This window comes from Pristiophorus japonicus, chromosome 3, assembly GCF_044704955.1.
Source record: "Pristiophorus japonicus isolate sPriJap1 chromosome 3, sPriJap1.hap1, whole genome shotgun sequence".
NCBI lineage: Eukaryota > Metazoa > Chordata > Chondrichthyes > Pristiophoridae > Pristiophorus > Pristiophorus japonicus.
In genome coordinates this window covers 4,619,743-4,641,843 of record NC_091979.1, presented here as the reverse complement: position 1 = coordinate 4,641,843, position 22,101 = coordinate 4,619,743, and the positions used below count along the sequence as shown (strand labels likewise).

The window sequence follows — 22,101 nt, the reverse complement described above, 5'->3', positions numbered from 1 at the left end:
CAAACACTCCCAGGGCAGGTACAGCACGGTTTAGATACAGAGTAAAGCTCCCTCTACACTATCCCATCAAACACTCCCAGGGCAGGTACAGCATGGGGTTAGATACAGAGTAAAGCTCCCTCTACACTATCCCATCAAACACTCCCAGGGCAGGTACAGGGGGTTAGATACAGAGTAAAGCTCCCTCTACACTGTCCCATCAAACACTCCCAGGGCAGGTACAGTGGGTTAGATACCGAGTAAAGCTCCCTCTACGCTGTCCCATCAAACACTCCCAGGGCAGGTACAGCACGGGGTTAGACCTAGGATAAATTTGCCCAATACAGACGTCAAAAGGGCACCCCTAGTGGACCCGTGTGGCAGTGCCACCTGCCTGAATTCTGGGCAGGATGCGGTCGGTCACAAGCCGCGAGACGGAGAATGCCCGAATTCCTTGGCGCGAGACCAGCGGAACCAGCCGAGGGGGGGTGGCGGGGGACCCTCGGTCCGGCCCCTCGAGCGGGGCCGACGTACCTCGTGGTAGATGCGGAGCTGGACGTCCTGTGGGGCGGACTGGTAGAGGCTGACCGAGCTGATGTTGCTGATGGGCTGTGAATCGCTGGTCGTAACCTCGCTCGGGGGAGTGGGAGGAGACGCTGCCTCGCTGATCGACTTCTTCCACTGGTGGTCCTCTTCCAGTAGGTGGAGGGTGCATGAGGTAGCAAGCAACGTCACTGGGGAGAGGTCACCATCTGCAAACAGGGTTCGGAAGGAGGGAGACCGGTCAAATTCTTCTTCATCCCGTGCACGGTCCCTTTAAATTTGCCCCAGTCCCTTTAAACGTGCGATGCGGTCACTTCTCCAGCAGCAACAGCTGGTGGGCGGACAGCGTGGGGACATCCCGAGTGACCCCACAGTTTAGAGGGAACATTGATTGCGACAACTACCCAGTTTTAATTTTCAATGTAATCTGTGGCAGCGAGGATTGGCTGGGCTGGGGACTCGGGGCGCTGCTGGATAATAGGAGCAGGAGCGGGCCATTCGGCCCCTCGAGCCTGTTCCGCCATTCAATGAGATCACAGCTGATTCACGGCCTAACCCCGACTTTGTCGCACATCCCTCAATACCCTTGGTTAATAAAAATTTATCAATCTCACATTTTTAAAAAAGACTTGCATTTATATAGCACCTTTCATGACCACCGGATGTCTGAAAGCGCTTTACAGCCAATCACGCACTTTTGGAGTGCAGTCACTGTTGTAATGTGGGAAACGTGGCAGCCAATTTGCGTACAGCAAGCTCCCACAAACAGCAATGTGATAATGACCGGACAATCTGTTTTAGTGATGTTGATTGAGGGATAAATATTGGCCCGAGGAGACCAGGGAGAACTCCCCTGCTCTTTTGAAATATTGCCATGGGATCTTTTACATCCAGCTGAGGGGGCAGACGGGGCCTCGGTTTAACGTCTCATCCCAAAGACAGCACCTCCGACAGTGCAGCGTTCCCTCAGTACTGCCCCTCCGACAGTGCAGCACTCCCTCAGTACTGCCCCTCCGACAGTGCAGCACTCCCTCAGTACTGCCCCTCCGACAGTGCAGCACTCCCTCAGTACTGCCCCTCCGACAGTGCAGCACTCCCTCAGTACTGCCCCTCCGACAGTGCAGCACTCCCTCAGTACTGCCCCTCCGACAGTGCAGCACTCCCTCAGTACTGCCCCTCCGACAGTGCAGCACTCCCTCAGTACTGCCCCTCCAACAGTGCAGCACTCCCTCAGTACTGCCCCTCTTGCACAGTGCAGCACTCCCTCAGTACTGCACTGGGAGTGTCAGCCTAGATTTTTGTGCTCGAGTCCCTGGGGTGGGACTCGAACTCACGGCCTTCTGACTCAGAGGCGAGGGTGCTGCCCACTGAGCCACGGCTGACACTAGGGACAGAAACACAAACCCAACAGGTTTTAAACAGAGCAGGATTAACGAGATTGCTAAAGTCATTGTGCAGTGACGAAAGTGCAAAATCCCGCTCGTGACTTTCAACGTGTGACTGTGACCGGAAGAGATATCGGGCACAGCGGCAGATCTTAAACTGTCGTGATTAACCGGCGTATCCGGGGGGTGGGGGGCCGGGGAGAGAGACCCAGCTCTGGCAGCGACAGGCATTTACCTTGGAGTCGGAACGCCAGCACATACAGGTAATTGGGTCGTTTGTCTTCCGGTGAATCGGCAGGGGTACACTCACAGATGAGGGGCCTAGGAGAACAGAAAGATGTCAAGAATAGAACAGCTGAGGTTAAATTACAAGGATCACAACAGAACAACACATACTTGCATTTATGTAGTGCCTTTAATGTAGTAAAACATCCCATGACACTTTTATCAAACAGAATTTGACACTGAGCCCCATAAGGAGATATTAGGGCAGATAACCAAAAGCTTGGTCAAAGAGGCAGGTTATAGGAAGCATCTTAAAAGGAGGAGGCGCGAAAAGGTTTAGGGAGGGAATTCCAGGCCACCAATGGTGGAGTATGCCAAGGGCAGTACGGGCCAGCCCACACCGCAATATGTGAGCGCACTAGGTCCGTGCAGCAGGGCTGGTCTCCAATCGCCTTGCCACTGGACCAAGACCTCGCTCTGTCAAGCCCGTGTGGTGGCTGGTGTGCAACGGTCATCCCACGTTAAAAAAATCCACGCACAGGCATCTTCCACCCTTCAGGATGTAGTTCGGGTTCTTCATTTGAAACACCTGTGAACTCATCCCTTTTTTTGGCCTGGCAGCAAGTCATCCTCGTTGCGAGGGACGGCCTATGATGATGATGCAAAAGGTGGATTATATAAGAATTGCATCTACTTGGGTGTAGTGGTTATGTTACTGGACTAATAATCCCGAGAACGCAAATTCAAATCCCACTTTAGCAGGTTGAAAATTTGGATTCAGCTGGAATAGTGTCCCCAATTCTAGGCACCGTGCAATCAGAAGGATGTCCAGGTCTTGGGGAGGGTGCAGAGGAGATTGACCAGAATGGTTCCAGGGATGAGGGACTTCAGTTACGTGCAGAGACTGGAGAAGCTGGGGTTGTTTTCTTTAGAGCAGAGAAGGTTAAGGGGAGATGTGATACAGGGGTTGACAATCACGAAGGGTTTTGATTGATTAAATAAGGAGAAACTGCTCCCATTGGTAGCAAGGTCGGTAACCAGAGGACACGGATTTAAGGTGATTGGCAAAGGAACCAGAGGGGGAAGACGGAGAGTTTATGAAAAAATACACAGCGAGCTGCTGGGATAGGGAATGTGCTGCCTGAGAGGGTGGGAGAGGCAGACTCAATCGTGGCCGTCAAATGGGAGTTGGATAAGTTCCTGAAGGGGAACAAAGTGCAGGGCTACGGGGAAAGGGCGGGGGGAGTGGGACTGGGTGAGGTGCTCTTGCAGAGAGCCGGCACGGGCTCAACGGGCCGAATGGCCTCCTTCTGTGTGGCAACCGTTCGATGATTCTTTGGGCTACACATTTCAGAGAGCCCTCAACGCCTGATTGCCCACCCAGAAAAATCACGAACGCCAACGAGAATTTCCATAATTACGTTAAAAAGAATCCCCCGGCGAGAAAACGGAACCTGCACCAGTATTCTCGGCGGTCTCTCAGCAGCTAAAGGCGAAACAAAGTGAAACGGGTGGTCCCTAAACTTTAAAAACAAAATTTACACTGAGGCTGCAGGTGGGGGCCTAGGGAGCGGGGAGAAACTTCAAAAAGAAATTTCACATAAAATGTTAAAAAAACATTCCCGAGTCAGTTAACTTTTAAAAAAGGAATTGGATAGATAATTGAAGGCAGAAAATAATTGCAGTGCTGCAGGGAAAGGCCAGGGGAGTGTGAATAACTGGATAGCTCTTTCACAGGCTGATGGGCTGAATGGTTTTCTAATGCATTTCATCATTATATGATAAAAAAATCCTAGAATCAAAAAGCTGATGTTAGTAAAAGTGACCATGATTATTAGAATATTGTAAAACCCAAATGGCTCACTCATGTCCTTAAGGGAAGGAAACCTTTCTGACCAGTGTGTGACCACAATCCCACACCAACATGGTTGATTCTTAATGGATGTCTGAACTGGCCTAGCAAGTCACTCAGTCGTATCAACCCACTTAAGGCAGTCCACCAGCACCACCTTCTCAGGACAACTAGGGGATGGGCAATAAATGACAGGCTTACCCACATCCCGAGAATAGAAAAAAGTAGAGTACGAGTCCACAGATCCCCGCGAGACAGCGAGATAACATAGAAAATAGGTGCAGGAGTAGGCCATTCGGCCCTTCGAGCCTGCACCACCATTCAATAAGATCATGGCTGATCATTCCCTCAGTACCCCTTCCCTGCTTTCTCTCCATACCTCTTGATCCCTTTAGCCATAAGGGCCACATCTAACTCCCTCTTGAATATATCCAATGATCTGGCATCAACAACTCTCTGCGGCAGGGAATTTCACAGGTTAACAACTCTCTGAGTGAAGAAGTTGCTTCTCATCTCAGTCCTAAATGTCTTACCCCTTATCCTTAGACTGTGGCCCCTGGTTCTGGACTTCCCCAACATCGGGAACATTCTTCCTGCATCGAACCTGTCCAATCCCGTCAGAATTTTATACGTTTCTATGAGCTCCCCTCTCATCCTTCTAAACTCCAGTGAATACAGGCCCAGTCGATCCAGTCTCTCCTCATATGTCAGTCATGCCATCCCGGGAATCAGTCTGGTGAACCTTCGCTGCACTCCCTCAATAGCAAGAACGTCCTTCCTCAGATTAGGAGACCAAAACTGAACACAATATTTCAGGTGAGGCCTCACCAAGGCCCTGTACAACTGCAGTAAGACCTCCCTGCTCCTATATTCAAATCCCCTAGCTATGAAGGCCAACATACCATTTGCCTTCTTCACCGCCTGCTGTACCCGCATGCCAACTTTCAATGACTGATGTACCATGACACCCAGGTCTCGTTGCACCTCCCCTTTTCCTAATCTGCCGCCATTCAGATAATATTCTGCCTTCGTGTTTTTTGCCATCAAAGTGGATAACCTCACATTTATCCACATTATACTGCATCTGCCATGCATTTGCCCACTCACCTAACCTGTCCAAGTCACCCTGCAGTCTCTTAGCGTCCTCCTCACAGCTCACACCGCCACCCAGCTTAGTGTCATCTGCAAACTTGGAGATATTACACTCAATTCCCTCATCCAAATCGTAAATATATATTGTAAAGAGCTGGGGCCCCAGCACTGAGCCCTGTGGCACTCCACTAGTCACTGCCTGCCATTCTGAAAGGGACCCGTGTATTCCGACTCTCTGCTTCCTGTCTGCCAACCAGTTCTCTATCCACGCCAGTACATTACCCCCAATACCATGTGATTTAATTTTGCACACCAATCTCTTGTGTGGGATCTTGTAAAAGCCTTTTGAAAGTCCAAATACATTACACCACATAAGGTGGGTAAGAAGGCAAATGGAATACTTGCCTTTATTAGCTGAGGTATAGAATACAAGAGCAGGGAGGTTATGCTTGAAATGTATAAAACATTGGTTAGGCCACAGCTGGAGTACTGCGTGCAGTTCTGGTCACCACATTACAGGAAAGATGTGATTGCACTGGAGAGGGTACAGAGGAGATTTACAAGAATTTTACCTGGATTGGAGAATTTTAGCTATGAGGAAAGATTGGATAGGCTGGGGTTGTTTTCTTTGGAACAGGAGGCTGAGGGGAGACCTGATTGAGGTGTATAAAATTATGAGGGGCCTGGATAGAGTGGATAGGAAGGACCTATTTCCCTCGGCAGAGGGGTCAATAACCAGGGGGCATAGATTTAAAGTAATTGGGGGGAGGTTTAGAGGGGATTTGAGGGGAAATTTCTTCACCCAGAGGGTGGTGGGGGTCTGGAACTCACTGCCTGAAAGGGTGGTAGAGGCAGAAACCCTCACCACATTTAAAAAGTACCTGGATGTGCACCTGAAGTGCCGTAACCTACAGGGCTACGGACCGAGAGCTGGAAAGTGGGATTAGGCTGGGTAGCTCTTGGCCGGCCGACGCGGACACGATGGGCCGAATGGCCTCCTTCCGTGCTGTAAATTGATAAGATTTTAGGTGGGCAAAAATGGCAGGCCAATCTGTGCACAGCAAGCAGTCACAAACAGCCAATGAACGACCAGATGATCTGGTTTCAACGCTGTTAGTTGTGGAATGAATGTTGGCCGGGACGCCAGAACTTCTGCTCAGCTTCGAATAGTGTCACTGGGGGGTTTCACTGGGAGGCACTTCTTCCACACAAAGGGCAGCGGAAATCTGGAACCACCCCCCCCCCCCAAAAGTCTGTAGCCGCTGGGACCCAATTGGAGCTTTCAAGACGGGGGGGGGGGGGGGGGTCGATAGATTTTTGTTGGGTGAGGGTATCACGCGATGTGGAACAAAGGTGGGTAAATAGATTGGAGGCACATCACCCAAAATCTAACTGAATAACTTAATAACAGAGCCTGAAAACTAGATCGTATAGTTAGTATACAGGTACAGCAAGTAATCAGGAAGGCAAATGGAGTGTTGGCCTTTATTGCAAGGGGGATGATGTATAAAAGTAAGGAAGTCCTGCTACAACTGTACAGGGTATTGGTGAGGCCACACCTGGAGTACTGCGTGCAGTTTTGGTCGTCTTTTTTAAGGAGGGATATACTTGCATTGGAGGCAGTTCAGAAAAGGTTCACTCGGTTGATTTCTGAGATGAGGGGGTTGACTTATGAAGAAAGGTTGAGCAAGTTGGACCTGTACTCATTGGAATTTAGAAGAATGAGAGGTGATCTTATTGAAACGTATAAGATTCTGAGGGGGCTTGACAAGGTGGATGCAGAGAGGATGTTTCCCCTCGTGGGGGAATCTAGAACTAGGGGACATAGTTTCAGAATCAGGGGTCACCCATTTAAAATGAAAATGAGGAGGAATTTCTTCTCAGAGATGTGAAATCTCTGCCCCAGAGAGGTGTGGAGGCTGGGTCATTGAATATATTTAAGGTGGAGATAGACAGATTTTTGAGCGATAAGGGAGTGAAGGTTATGGGGAGCAGACGGGGAAGTGGAGCTGAGTCCATGATTGGATCAGCCATGATCGTATTGAATGGCGGACGGAGCAGGCTCGAGGGGCCGTATGGCCGACTCCTGCTCCTATTTCTTATGTAATATGGGCAGAATGACTAGATGCGGTTCCAAAACTGGAACATGCCATTTCGTTTTACAGATGCTGCTAGGTCAAAATGTGATTGCTGCATTTTCCCCGTCTTAAACGAGGGTTTCCAGCGGCAATGAGAATTCTCTACAAAGCACCACGAGGCCCCAATGGATTCAGGATTCACTGGCAAGGGACAGGCGGAGGGGCCCTGGCCTGGATTACTTTCGCTAACCCAAGGCAATAGGATAGTGATGAGGGACAGGAGCCCTGGCGAAAGACAAGGCAGGAGGGTCAGATTTATGGTCATCAACAAAGGAACCAAAGGGCGAGATGACGCGGGAAGAATGTTCCCGATGTTGGGGAAGTCCAGAACCAGGGGTCACAGTCTAAGGATAAGGGGTAAGCCATTTAGGACCGAGATGAGGAGAAACTTCTTCACTCAGAGAGTTGTTAACCTGTGGAATTCTCTACCGCAGAGAGTTGTTGATGCCAGTTCATTGGATATATTCAAGAGGGAGTTAGATATGGCCCTTACGGCTAAAGGGATCAAGGGGTATGGAGATAAACCAGGAAAGGGGTACTGAGGTGAATGATCAGCCATGATCTTATTGAATGGCAGTGCAGGCTCAAAGGGCCGAATGGCCTCCTTCTGTGCCGTATGATTCTATGACCACTCAATCTCTTCAACAGAACTGCCCATAACTTAACTCTTTGTTCTCCTTATAAAAGGGGTATTTTTAAAACATTTTTAATTTACCAGCCAGTTTCTCTCAGCAGCGGCCCTTTAATAAGCAGCAGCATGGGAGAAGTTGGGTTTAAACTGCAGAAACTCTCGGCCCTTACCAGAGCTTGTGGTGTGGATCCATACGGGTGAAGGAGATGGATTTGAGTTTACTGATTGATCTCGGAGTCAATTCCCGGACCATATCTGAAGAGAAACCAATAAGTTAGTACAGTCGAGTGAGTTTCTGGATCGCGATCAGAAGCAGGAACCCCGGCTTATTTCAAACCCTATTCATCAGCGCTGGCGCTAAACTCTAGCAGGTGTACCCTCCCCCTGCCATGAGAAATCAGCTAACAGCACAGACTAGGGATTGAACCCTCTGGATGCATGGCGCTCAGTAGCAGGCTGTGGTGCTGCCTGCGATGCCTCTGCAAGATCCCCCGGGAGGACAGACGCACCAACGTTAGCGTCCTCGACCAGGCCAACATCCCCAGCATTGAAGCACTGACCACACTTGTGGTCGTTACAGGGACACCCTCAAAGCCTCCCTGATAAAGTGCAACATCCCCACCGACACCTGGGAGTCCCTGGCCAAAGACCGCCCTGAGTGGAGGAAGTGCATCCGGGAGGGCGCTGAGCACCTCGAGTCTCATCGCCGAGAGCATGCAGAAACCAAGCGCAGGCAGCGGAAGGAGCGTGCGGCAAACCAGTCCCACCCTCCCCTTCCCTCAACCACTGTCTGTCACACCTGTGACAGGGACTGTGGCTCTCGTATTGGACTGTTCAGTCACCCAAGGACTCACTTTTAAGAGTGGAAGCAAATCTTCCTTGATTCCGAGGGACTGGCTGTGATGGTGGTGCTGTCTCACTGCCCCCCCCAGCCCACCATCTGCCCCTCCGGGTCAGGCTAGGAGCCGACCTTCCCCTTTAAAGACAAACACACTCTAGCAATGAGACCTTGAGAGAGCTAACTGAAGATGCAGTTGTGTCAGCTCAGTGGGTAGCATTTCTCTCTCTCGCCTACGCCTCAGAAGGTTGTGGCTTCAAGCCCCACTCCAGAGACTGGAGCGTGGAATCGAGACCGACACTCTCAGTGCAGTGCTGAGGGAGTGCTGCACTGTCGGAGGTGCCGTCTTTCGGATGAGACATTAAATCGAGGCCCCGTCTTCCCTCTCAGATGGATGTAAAATATCCCACAGCCTCTAATTCGACAAACAGCAGGGGAGTTCCCCCGGTGCCAATATTTATCCCTCAACCAACATCACAAACAGATTATCCGGTCATTATCACATTACTGTGTGTGGGAGCTTGCTGTGCACAAATTGGCTGCCGCGTTTCCCACATTACTACACTCCAAAAATTGCTTCTTTGTCTGTAAAGTGCTTTGGGAGGTCCGGAGGTGATGAAAGGCGCTATATAAATGTACGTTGTGCAGACTGACTGACTGGAGGAAAACCCGTGCTGTAACTCCCCCCAGCAGGCCAGCGATTAGCCGCTGCGATGACCTCGCTGATGCAATGGACAGCAGCTGCACTTCACAGTGCGCATGGCATGACCCCTTGCTCAGTCCTGGCTATGCCGTGACCGTTCCATACCCAGCCTTCCGGCAGCCGATTAAACCGCCCTGTGACTTTGCCTCCAACGTCCACGTTTGATCGGAGGCTGGGCTTCACCCAGCTCCCCTTTCACCCAGGAGCCAGCCAGCAAAGGGAAACACTAGCACCAGTTCGGAGCAGATGGCACGTGGCACGAAGCTAACCAAGCTGGCAATCTGTATCCCCCCACCCCACTGCGATGTCCACATACCCTCTCCTCTGGCACCCCCCCCCCCACCCCCAGAACAACTCGGTCACGCTCTCGGCAGAGGCCGGGGTTCCTACAACCCAGGCGTCCAAACTGAAGCTCAAGGGCACAGGTGAAACCCCATGCTACTCGCCAAGGCTTCTTCAACAGCACCACCCAAACCCGCAACCTCTACCACCTAGGACAAGGGCAGCAGGCGCATGGGAACACCACCACCTCCACGTTCCCCTCCCAGTCACACACCATCCTGACTTAATAGGAAATAGGACATAAGAGATTGGAGCAGGATTCAGTATTTTTGGCCCATCAAGCCTGCTCCGCTAATGGAAATATATCGGCCGTTCCTTCATCGTCGCTGGGTCACAATCCTGGAACTCCCTCCCTAACAGCACTGTGGGAGCACCTTCACCACACGGACTGCAGCGGTTCAATAAGTCAGCTCACCACCACCTTCGAGGGCAATAAATGCCAGCCTGGTCAGTGATGCCCGCATCCCGTGAATGAACAACAAATGAAGCCAGTCAATCATCATTTACAATTAAGTCAGAAACTTTCTACTTTTGTTATAAGCATAAGAAATAGGAGCAGGAGTTGGCCATTCGGCCCCTCGAGCCTGCTCCGCCATTTAATACGATCATGGCTTATCCAATCATGGACTCAGCTCCACTGCCCCGCCCACTCCCCATAACCCCTTATCGGTAAAGAAATTGTCCATCTCGGTCTTAAATATATTCAATGTCCAGGCTTCCACATCTCTCTGAGGCAGAGAATGCCACAGATTTACAACCCTCAAATGAGTTTCATTGACCGTTTCCATGGCCTGGAAGGAGCTGTTGTGAACACTGTCACCTTACTGGCAGATAGGTCCTGAACCAGAACACAGGAATCTGTTCGTATCAGAGACTGGAGGTATCTGCCAATTAATGGGAGCAGGGATACGGAACTCGGTCACTCCCAGAGGAGGGAGAGGCGGAGAAGTTGAGGGAGGGAATTACAGAGCCTCGGTCTCACACAGCTGAAGGCACTGCCAGCAATGGTGCAGCGATTCAAATCATGGATACGCAAAAGGCCAGATTTGGAGGAGCGCAGAGATATTGGAGGTTGGTGGGGCTGGAGGAGGTTACAGATATAGGGAGGGGGCGAGGAGACAATGGAGGGATTTGAACACAAGGATGTGAATTTTAAAATAGAGGTGTTGCTGGACCGGGAGCCAATGTAGGTCAGTGAGCACAGGGGGTGATGGGTGAGCGGGACTCGGTGCGAGTTAGGACACGGGGCAGTGAGCACAGTGGGTGATGGGTGAGCGGGACTGGGTGCGAGTTAGGACACGGGGGCAGTAAGCACAGGGGGTGATGGGTGAGTAGGACTGGGTGCGAGTTAGGACACGGGGGCAGTGAGCACAGGGGGTGATGGGTGAGCAGGACTGGGTGTGAGTTAGGACACGGGGCAGTGAGCACAGGGGGTGATGGGCGAGTGGGACTGGGTGCGAGTTAGGACATGGGGCAGTGAGCACAGGGGGTGATGGGTGAGTGGGACTGGGTGCGAGTTAGGACATGGGGCAGTGAGCACAGGGGGTGATGGGTGAGCGGGACTTGGTGCGAGTTAGGACACGGGGCAGTGAGCATAGGGGGTGATGGGTGAGCGGGACTTGGTGCGAGTTAGGACACGAGCAGCCGAGTTTTAGATGGGCCGAGGGGAAATCTGCCGTGAAAATTCGGAGGGGAAATCTGGCTTGGAAATTAAGAGCAAGTAATTGTTTAAACCGTCTTCCCCTTTCAGGTCTTATGTTTCCCCCGGGCTGGGGAGTCTAGATCCAGGGGTCACAGTCTCAGAATAAGGGGCCGGCCATTTGGGACTGAGATGAGGAGAAATTTCTTCACTCAGAAGGTGGTGAATCTCTGGAATTCTCTGCCCCAGAGGGCTGTGGAGGCTGTGTCGTTGAGTATATTCAAGAGATTGATAGATTTGGGGATATTAAGGGAATCAAGGGATATGGAGATAGTGCAGGAAAGTGTTGAGGTCGATCAGCTGTGATTTCATTGAATGACGGAGCAGGTTCGAAGGGCCGAATGGCCGACTCCTGCTCCTATTTCTATGATTTTATAGCTGTGACTCATGCTACAGCCGCTGGAGACTCCAGCACTGGCGATTGTGGACACAAAACATGCAGCAACATGTTCTTTGCCCTTGGGGATCAGTGATAAGATCTGATATCGGTGCAAATTATTGCTTTCTGCTGACACGGAACTGTGAGCACAGCTGCTGTTCCTCACACTGCAGTAAGATTTATACAGCGTCTTTAATGTACAACGATGGCCCGAGGCATGCCACAGTGACGTGATAGTGAGGAAAATTAATTTCCACCCAGACTCTCTCTTCGGGAAGTGCCAGCTTGGTGTCGGAGTAACAACTCGCCACACTCTGGTCGCTAAGTGTTGGAAAGCGATCAGACACAGTGACCCCACACAACCGAGAGGGAACTCCTGGACGATTTCGAATTCTTCTGTCATCCCAGAGATATTGGGGCCAATTGCAGCTGGCCTGGCCGAGACCCGCTAACCACAGAGCGTTGTCACCCATTTAGTCACAGAAATTTACAGCCACGGAACGAGGCCATTCGGCCCATCGTCTCCGCGCCGGCCGACCAAGAGCTACCCAGTCTAATCCCACTTTCCAGCTCTGGGTCCGTAGCCCTGTAGATTACAGCACTTCAGGTGCACATCCAGGTACTGTTTAAATGTGGTGAGGGTTTCTGCCTCTACCACCCTTTCAGGCCGTGAGTTCCAGACCCTCACCACCCTCTGGGTGAAGAAATTTCCCCTCAAATCCCCTCTAAACCTCCCCCCAATTACTTGAAATCTATGCCCCCTGGTTATTGACCCCTCTACTAAGGGAAACAGGTCCTTCCTATCCACTCTATCCAGGCCCCTCATAATTTTATACACCTCAATAAGGTCTCCCCTCAGCCTCCTCTGTTCCAAAGAAAACAACCCCAGCCTATCCAATCTTTCCTCATGGCTAAAATTCTCCAGTCCTGGCAGCATCCTGGTAAATCTCCTCTGTAATGTTCCGAGAGTGTGAACTATGGGCTAAGATCAACAGGCTTAGCTCCAGTGGAGCTTTAGTAGGTTGGGGCCGGGGGTGGGGGGGGATAGAGGAATAGAAGGTCAGTACACAAGTCTGAGTACTGCTCAGTGAGACCACACCTGCCGAGTACTGCGTACAGTTTGGGTCTCTGTATTTAAGGAGGGATATACTTGTATTGGAGGTAGTTCAGAGAGGTTCACGAGGTTGATTCCTGAGATGAAGGGGCTGCCTTATGAAGAAAGGTCGGGCCTATACTCATTGGAGTTTAGAAGAATGAGAGGTGATCTTATTTGAAACATAAAAGATTCTGAGGGGGCTGGACAGGGTCGATGCAGAGAGGATGTTTCCCCTCGTGGGGGAATCTAGAACTAGAGGGCATAGTTTCAGAATAAGGGGTCGCCCATTTAAAACTGAGATGGAGGAGGAATTTCTTCTCTCAGAGGGTCGTGAATCTTTGGAATTCTGTGCCCCAGAGAGCTGTGGAGGCTGGGTCATTGAATATATTTAAGGCGGAGATAGACAGATTTTTGAGCGATAAGGGAGTGAAGGGTTATGGGGAGCGGGCGGGGAAGTGGAGTTGAGCCCATGATCAGATCAGCCATGATCGTATTAAATGGCGGAGCAGGCTCGAGGGGCCGTATGGCCGACTCCTGCTCCTATTTCTTATATTCTTATGTTTTAAGCAGCGTCTTGAAGGAGGAAAGAGAGGTAGAGAGGCGGAGAGGTTTAGGGAGGGAGTTTAAGAGCTTGGGGCCCAGGCAACAGAAGGCACGGCCACCGATGGTGGAGCGATTATAATCAGGGAAGGTCAGGAGGGCAGAATTAGAGGAGCGCAGACATCTCGGGAGAGATTAGAGATAGGGAGTTTTGAATTTAAATTATTCATACTAGCTATGTTATTTTCCAGTAATGAACTGTAAATTATCGCTGAATAAACCTTCAGCATCACAAACATCAGTCATTAAGTGAGGATCACATTATGTATCAACTGCACGGAGCATGCTACTAACGTGTGCCTAACACTCATTTTACATAAAGGAAATTAGGACGTTCCAATGTGCTTCACAGCCAATGAAGACATTTTATTTTTGCTGCGTCGACACATAGGATGTAGGGAAACCCGGCAACCAAAATTGCGCACAGCAAGCTCCCACAAACAGCACTGAAATAAATGGACCAGAGTGTGTGTTTTGGGCACACATGAAGGGATCAATATTGACCATAACAGAACTCCCCTGCTCGTCTTCGAAATAGCAGTCATGGGAATTTTTTATGTTCACCCGAGGGGGAAGATGGTGGGGGGGGGGGGGCCTTGATTTAATGTCTCATTAGAAAGACGGCACCTACGACAGTGCACAGGGCCTCCCTTGGTCATCATGGGCGGTCCCTCGAACGAGAATGACTTGCTTCCACACGAGTTCACAGGTGTTTCGATGAAGGACCTAATATTCCAGATCCTGAACTACATCCTGAAGGGTGGAAGATGCCTGTGGGTGGATTGTTTTAACGTGGGGTGACCGTTGCACACCAGCCACCACACGGGCTTGACAGAGCGAGGTCTTGGTCCAGTGGCAAGGGTTAAGCAGGACGACTGGAGACCAGCTCTGCTGCACGGACCTAGTGCGCCCACATATCGCAGGGTGGGCTGGGCCCGTGCTGCCCCTGGGCCCCTCGGCTCTCCTGGGCCCCGTACCCTCATTTGCCGCACCTCCACCACACCACACCTCCCCGGCACTGAGTGAGACGGCCTGGATTAATGGGGCTCAAGTCTCTGGAGTGGGGCTTGAACCCATAAAGATACCGGAGCAGCTAATTCTGAAACAATGGGGGGGGAGCGGACAATTGTGGTGGGAGGATTCCTTCAGGCAAACGCCTCTGACCGCAATTGTCTTTACGGAAATACCTGGTGGTCCCGGAGGAAGGTAGGATTACGGTCGGAGGCCGAGTTTCACAGTCCAGCGCATGGGAACATGTCCTCCAGGAACCTATTCGTATCCGAGGATCACATGGGCCTGGACTACCAATGAACATCGAGTATTCTCATTAATAATGGGAACTCCGTTTGTACGATCTCACATTACCATCAATGGGAATAGCCCCAAAAACACCACAATAAATGAAAAAAACCTCACACTTAAAATCAATTGAAATTGAATGTTGTAGAAAAAAAAAGTTTGAATTTAAAAAAAAAAGTGTTTTAATAGGGTTAAAAATAAACTTACCTTAATGGACAGAGTTTAAAATATTTTTAATTTTTCTATGTTTTAAAACTCTTAGGCTGGTAAAAGTCAGCTATACGCCTGCTTTTACCGGGCGCAAGTTTGAAGGACATTCATTGGGCAGGAGTTGGGCAAAGAGCCCATATCTCTGCCCGCGAAGGCCCTGCTCCTGGGGATGTGTTGAATCCGTCGAGACAGTTTGACAGATCGGCACACGTGCATCGCAGGCGGAGAGACGGCTTTTGCGAGACCTCTTCGGGCGCGTGAGCACTTCGTACAGGCACAGCCGAGGGGGCAAGGCAGCGGAACAGGGGTCCTGGGTTTGACATGGCCAAAGGGGGCGGGAAATCAATGGTGCCAGCACGGGATGGAGCAAGCCCGGTGAGCGACTGCCGAAGTGCAGGTGAAGCCACAAGGTGTGCCCCGTGCCGATAGGTCTGGTATGGGGACAGCACCTGGAGTATTGTGTGCAGTTTTGGTCTCCTTACCCAAGGAAGGATACACTTGCCATAGAGGGAGTGCATCAGACTGATTCCTGGGATGGCAGGACTGTGGTATGAGGAGAGATTGGGTCGACTAGGCCTGTATTCACTAGAGTTTAGAAGAATGAGAGGGGATCTCATTGAAAGGTATAAAATTCTGACGGGGTTGGACAGACTGGATGCGGGAAGGATGTTTCCCCGGGGGCTGGGAAGTCTAGAACAAGGGGTCACATTCTCAGGATACGGGGTAGGAAATTTAGGACCGAGATGAGGAGAAATGTTTTCACTCAGAGGGTGGTGAACCTGTGGAATTCTCTACCACAGAAGGCTGTGGAGGCCACGTCACTGAATATATTTAAGAGGGAGATAGATAGATTTCTAGACACAAAAGGCATCAAGGGGTATGGGGAGAAAGCAGGAATATGGTGTCGAGAGAGGATCAGCCATGATCATATTGAATGGTGGTGCAGTCTCGAAGGGCCGAATGGCCTACTACTGCTCCTACTTTGTGCGTTTCTATGATACCAAAATGCAAGGGTTTGGCAAATGGTTGGTACAGGCTGCGCTGTGACTGAATTGTATCAGCCGTGGCTCAGTGGGCAGCACTCTCGCCTCCGAGTCAGAAGGTTGTGGGTTCAAGTCCCACTCCAGGGACTGGAGCACATAAATCCAGGCTGACACTCCCAGTGCAGGGCTGAGGGAGTGCTGCACTGTCGGAGGGGCCGTCTTTCAGACGAGACGTTAAACCGAGGCCCCGTCTGCTCTCTCTGATGAATGTAAAAGATCCCCCGGTGTCCTGGGGCCAATATTTATCCCTCAATCAATATAACAAAAGCAGATTATCTGGTCATTATCACATTGCTGTGTGTGGGAGCTTGCTGTGCGCAAATTGGCTGCCACGTTTCCCACATTACAACAGCGACTACACTCCAAAAGTACCTCATTGGCTGTAAAGCGCTTTGAGACGTCCGGTGGTCGTGAATGCGCTATATAAATGCAAGTCTTTTTCTTTTTGAAGGATCCAATAACAAGTTAATGTGCACGAGTTTAAAAAAAACCAGCCAGACCTGCAGAAATCAGGCCCGACCTAACTTGACGCTACGTTGTGAGGACGAGTTGGCTGCCAGCCGGGCTGCTGCTATGCCAAGTGCCTGGACCCAGACGCAAGCAGGCTATGTAATTTATTCAGATACGTGCGTCTGATCTAAGCTGCTCAGACATGTTGTTTACAGTCCCTACACCACCTCAGGAGTATTTATTAACCTGGAATGTTTAAACCTCCAGTATTGTCGGAGGGTTTCGAAGGCAGTCTACACGAGAATTCCCCAGTGTTGGCCAAATATAGACAGGTGGAAAAGGATCGCTACATGAACAGATTATCATTTCGTTTGGCAGGACATTACAAACTATGCATCAGGGTTTAGCAGATGTTAAACACAGAAAGCATGACAGCTTGTTCACTTTGCTCAAAAAATCCTCTCTCCTGTCCGGCCCTCCCTCCCCCCTTACCTCCATTCCTTTCCCCCTCGTCTCGATCACCACCCCTTTTTCCCTTCCTGCTCTCTACCCCACTCCCTCCTCTCCCCCTCCATGTTCTCCTCTGCCCCCCCTCCACATACCCCCCATCTCCTCCTCTCCTTCCCCCCCCTCCCTCCTACCCCGTCTCCCTCCTACCCCGTCTCCATCTCCTCTCTTTTTCTCCACCCCCCCACCCCTCATATCTCATTCTCTCTCTCGCCCCCTCACCCCACTCCAAAGGTATTCGAGCGGAGTTTATCCAACCTTCCCTCAATGTAACAAGGTGCGGAGAGGAGAGAGAGCAGGGACAGATCCTCGGGGGTGCAGTAGCAAGCGTCATACTTGCAGTAATCAGGGTACGTGTGTGGCATTAACACTGCACTCCTATTGTTGGTAGAGACACTATCGCACCAAGGCCAATTGGGCAGGTCACTGAAGCAGCTTCTGTGTGTCCAGCACTTTTCGTACGGGCTCAATTATTGACATTGTAACCTTGAAGGTAAAGTGGTGTAAATATGGAATAGTACTGAGCAGCGTATAGCCGAGGGGTCCCACAATCCATCTCTGGCAGGTCAGCTGATGCCAGCCAGAGCTTGGGAGAGGTCACATAAAGCCACACTCCAGAGCACATAATCCAGGCTGACACTCCCAGTGCAGGGCTGAGGGAGCGCTGCACTGTCGGAGGTGCCTTCTTTCGGTTGTTAAACCGAGGCCCCGTCTGCTCTCAGGTGGAAGTGAAAGATCCCACGGCCAGTATTTTGAAGAGCAGGGGAATTCTCCCCGGTGTCCTGGGGCCAATATTTATCCCTCAAATCAATGTAACAAAAACACAGATTATCCGGTCATTATCACATTACTGTTTGTAGGAGCTTGCTGTGCACAAATTGACTACTGCATTTCCCACATTACAACAGTGAAGATACTTCGATAAAGGTAATTAATTAGCTGCAAAGCACTTTGGGACGCCCAGAGGATGCAAGAGTTGCTATATAAATGCAGGCTTTTTTCTTCAAGAACATTCAAGCTTGCACGGTGTGTATGAGCTTCGGTGTGCGAGCGTGCCTGCTTCTGCGTTCCTGCGTGTGTGCACGAGTGAGTGAGCGCATGCGAGAGCGAGCGAGAGCACGGCAGCGAGCGAGAGCACGGCAGCGAGCGAGAGCACGGCAGCGAGCGAGAGCACGAGTGTACGACAGCGAGCGAGAGCACGGCAGCGAGCGAGAGCACGGCAGCGAGCGAGAGCACGGCAGCGAGCGAGAGCACGGCAGCGAGCGAGAGCACGGCAGCGAGCGAGAGCACGGCAGCGAGCGAGAGCACGACAGCGAGCGAGAGCACGGCAGCGAGCGAGAGCACGGCAGCGAGAGAGAGCACGGCAGCGAGCGAGAGCACGGCAGCGAGCGAGAGCACGGCAGCGAGCGAGAGCACGGCAGCGAGCGAGAGCACGGCAGCGAGCGAGAGCACGGCAGCGAGCGAGAGCACGGCAGCGAGCGAGAGCACGGCAGCGAGCGAGAGCACGCTTGCTCCTGTGTGCGAGAGCGAGCGAGTGCACGTGAGAAACATAGAAACAAGATGCAGGAGTAGGCCATTCGGCCCTTCGAGCCTGCACCACCATTGAATAAGATCATGGCTGATCATTCAACCTCAGTACCCCTTTCCTGCTTTCTCTCCAAACCCCTTGATCCCTTTGGCTGTAAGGGCCACATCTAACTCCTTTTTGAATATATCTAACGAACTGGCCTCAACAACTTTCTGCAGTAGAGAATTCCACACGTTAACCACTCTCAGTGAACAAGTTTCTCATCTCGGTCCTAAATGGCTTACCCCTTATCCTTAGACGGTGACCCCTGGTTCTGGACTGCCCCAACATTGGGAACATTCTTCCCGCATCTAACCTGTCCAGTCCCGCCAGAATTTTATATGTTTCTATGAGATCCACTCTCATTCTTCTTAACTCCAGAGGATACAAGCCCAGTTGATCCAGTCTCTCCTCATATGGCAGTCCTGCCATCCCGGGAATCAGTCTGGTGAACCTTCGCTGCACTCCCTCAATAAGCAAGAACATCCTTCCTCAGATTAGGAGACCAAAACTGAACACAATATTCTAGGTGTGGCCTCACCAAGGCCCTGTACAACTGCAGTAAGACCTCCCTGCTCCTATACTCAAATCCCCTAGCTATGAAGGCCAACATGCCATTTGCCTTCTTCACCACCTGCTGTACCTACATGCAAGCTTTCAATGACTGATGTACCATGACACCCAGGTCTCGTTGCACCTCCCCTTTTCCTAATCTGCCGCCACTCAGATAATAATCTGCCTACGTGTTTTTGCCACCAAAGTGGATAACCTCACATTTATCCACATTATACTACGTCTGCCATGCATTTGCCCACTCACCTAACCTGTCCAAGTCACTCTACAGCCTCTTAGCATCCTCCTCACAGCTCACACCGCCACCCAGCTTACTGTCATCTGCAAACTTGGAGATATTACATTCAATTCCTTCATCTAAATCATTAATGTATATTGTAAATAGCTGGGGTCCCAGCACTGAGCCCTGCGGCACCCCACTAGTCACTGCCTGCCATTCTGAAAAGGACTCGTTTATTCCCATTCCTTGCTTCCTGTCTGCCAACCAGTTCTCAATCCAACCAATACATTACCCCCAATACCATATGTGCTTTAATTTTGCACACTAATCTCTTGTGTGGGACCTTGTCAAAAGCCTTTTGAAAGTCCAAATACACCACATCCACTGGTTCTCTCTTATCCACTCTACTAGTTACATCATGAAAAAATTCTAGATTTGTCAAGTATGATTTCCCTTTCATAAATCCATGCTGACTTGGACCGATCCTGTCACTGCTTTCCAAATGCGCTGCTATTTCATCTTGAATAATTGAGTCCAACATTTTCCCCTCCACCGATGTCAGGCTGTTTTCTCTCTCCCTCCTTTTTAAAAAAGTGGTGTTACATTAGCTACCCTCCAATCCATAGGAACTGATCCAGTCAATAGAATGTTGGAAAATGATCACCAATGCATCCACTATTTCTAGGGTCACTTCCTCAAGTACTCCAGGATGCAGCTATCAGGCCCTGGGGATTTATCGGCCTTCAATCCCATCAAATTTCCTAACACAATTTCCTGACAATAAGGATTTCCTTCAGTTCCTCCTTTTCGCTAGACCCTCGAACCCCTAGTATTTCCGGAAGGTTATTTGTGTCTTCCTTAGTGAAGACAAATCCAAAGTATTTGTTCAATTGGTCTGCTATTTCTTTGTTCCCCATTATAAATTCATCTGATTGCCAAGGACCTACATTAGTCTTCACTAATCTTTTTCTCTTCACATATCTATAGAAGCTTTTGCAGTCAGTTTTTATGTTCCCTGAAGGTTCCTCTCATACTCTATTTTCCCCTCCTAGTGAGAGCGAGCGAGTGCGCGAGAGCGAGCGCTCTCCCGCGTGTGCGAGTGTGCGAGCGAGCGCTCTCCCGCGTGTGCGCGAGCGCTCTCCCGCGTGTGCGAGTGTGCGTGCGCGAGCGCTCTCCCGCGTGTGCGAGTGTGCGTGAGCGAGCGCTCTCCCGCGTGTGCGAGTGTGTGTGAGCGAGCGCTCTCCCGCGTGTGCGAGTGTGTGTGAGCGAGCGCTCTCCCGCGTGTGCGAGTGTGTGTGAGCGAGCGCTCTCCCGCGTGTGCGAGTGTGTGTGAGCGAGCGCTCTCCCGCGTGTGCGAGTGTGTGTGAGCGAGCGCTCTCCCGCGTGTGCGAGTGTGTGTGAGCGAGCGCTCTCCCGCGTGTGCGAGTGTGTGTGAGCGAGCGCTCTCCCGCGTGTGCGAGTGTGTGTGAGCGAGCGCTCTCCCGCGTGTGCGAGTGTGTGTGAGCGAGCGCTCTCCCGCGTGTGCGAGTGTGTGTGAGCGAGCGCTCTCCCGCGTGTGCGAGTGTGTGTGAGCGAGCGCTCTCCCGCGTGTGCGAGTGTGTGTGAGCGAGCGCTCTCCCGCGTGTGCGAGTGTGTGTGAGCGAGCGCTCTCCCGCGTGTGCGAGTGTGTGTGAGCGAGCGCTCTCCCGCGTGTGCGAGTGTGTGTGAGCGAGCGCTCTCCCGCGTGTGCGAGTGTGTGTGAGCGAGCGCTCTCCCGCGTGTGCGAGTGTGTGTGAGCGAGCGCTCTCCCGCGTGTGCGAGTGTGAGTGCGCGCTCTCCCGCGTGTGCGAGTGAGTGTGAGCGCGCGCTCTGCCGCGTGTGCGAGTGAGTGTGAGCGCGCGCCCCCGTGTGAGTGTGCGCTCTCCCGCGTGTGCGAGTGTGAGTGCGCGCTCTCCCGCGTGTGAGAGTGAGGGAGTGTGCACACGCGCTCCTGCGCGTGAGCACAGATCTATCCCCCTCTTTAGGCAGGGAGATCAATACCGGAGCGAGACACAGATCGGCCTGCGGTAACTATTGCCGCTCACGCACCTGTGAAAAACTGGATGAAGTTCTTGCACTTGGCTGGATTGCGGATGAGCAACGTGTACGACCCCCCTGAGCCGTCGAACTCCATGCCGATGCTCTGGGTGCGGAGACCCACCTGCAGATACACCAGGTCCAGTATCCGGTGCGCTTCACGCTTCCTCAACCAGTTGGCTGGCTGGTCGCTAAACAGGAAGGAAATACAAGAGTCGGACATGTTGTTCGTACAGGGAATAAGCAGAACGATCACAGCCACGTCCGACACATCATGTGGAGCACTTTCCCCTTAGAAGGAATAACTCCCAAGCATTTTCTTTCCCATCTGTGCAAGCCTGCACTCTCTGCCCCACCTACTCAAGTGCAACCCCCAACCGAAGTCGGCTGCTGCATTCGCTCGTGTAACCTCCACATCATCAAAGGTGGCTTTCAAAACCCCTCCAAACTCTCATCGCTCACCCCCATCCCCCACCATCGTTGCTTCTTCAACATCTCCTCCCAAACCCGCTACCTAGAAGGACAAGGGCAGCAGGTGCATGGGAACACCACCACCTCCACGTTCCCCTCCCAGTCACACACCATCCTGACTTGGAAATATATCGGCCGTTCCTTCATCGTCGCTGGGTCACAATCCTGGAACTCCCTCCCTAACAGCACTGTGGGAGCACCTTC

The 22,101-nt window shown here is 51.5% G+C and overlaps 1 protein-coding gene across 1 annotated transcript in view; it reads right to left on the bottom strand.

Moving 5' to 3' along the window:
- The window catches only part of stk11ip (serine/threonine kinase 11 interacting protein), a 194,639-nt gene that overhangs the window by 6,529 nt on the left and 166,009 nt on the right, over window positions 1–22,101 (bottom strand). Inside the window, exons 22-25 of the mRNA XM_070875140.1 lie at window positions 21,439–21,617; window positions 8,016–8,100; window positions 2,143–2,228; window positions 514–731 (exon numbers count right to left, since the gene is read on the bottom strand). Coding sequence (XP_070731241.1) covers window positions 514–731; window positions 2,143–2,228; window positions 8,016–8,100; window positions 21,439–21,617 — 568 coding nt within the window. The remainder of the gene's footprint in view (window positions 1–513; window positions 732–2,142; window positions 2,229–8,015; window positions 8,101–21,438; window positions 21,618–22,101) is intronic.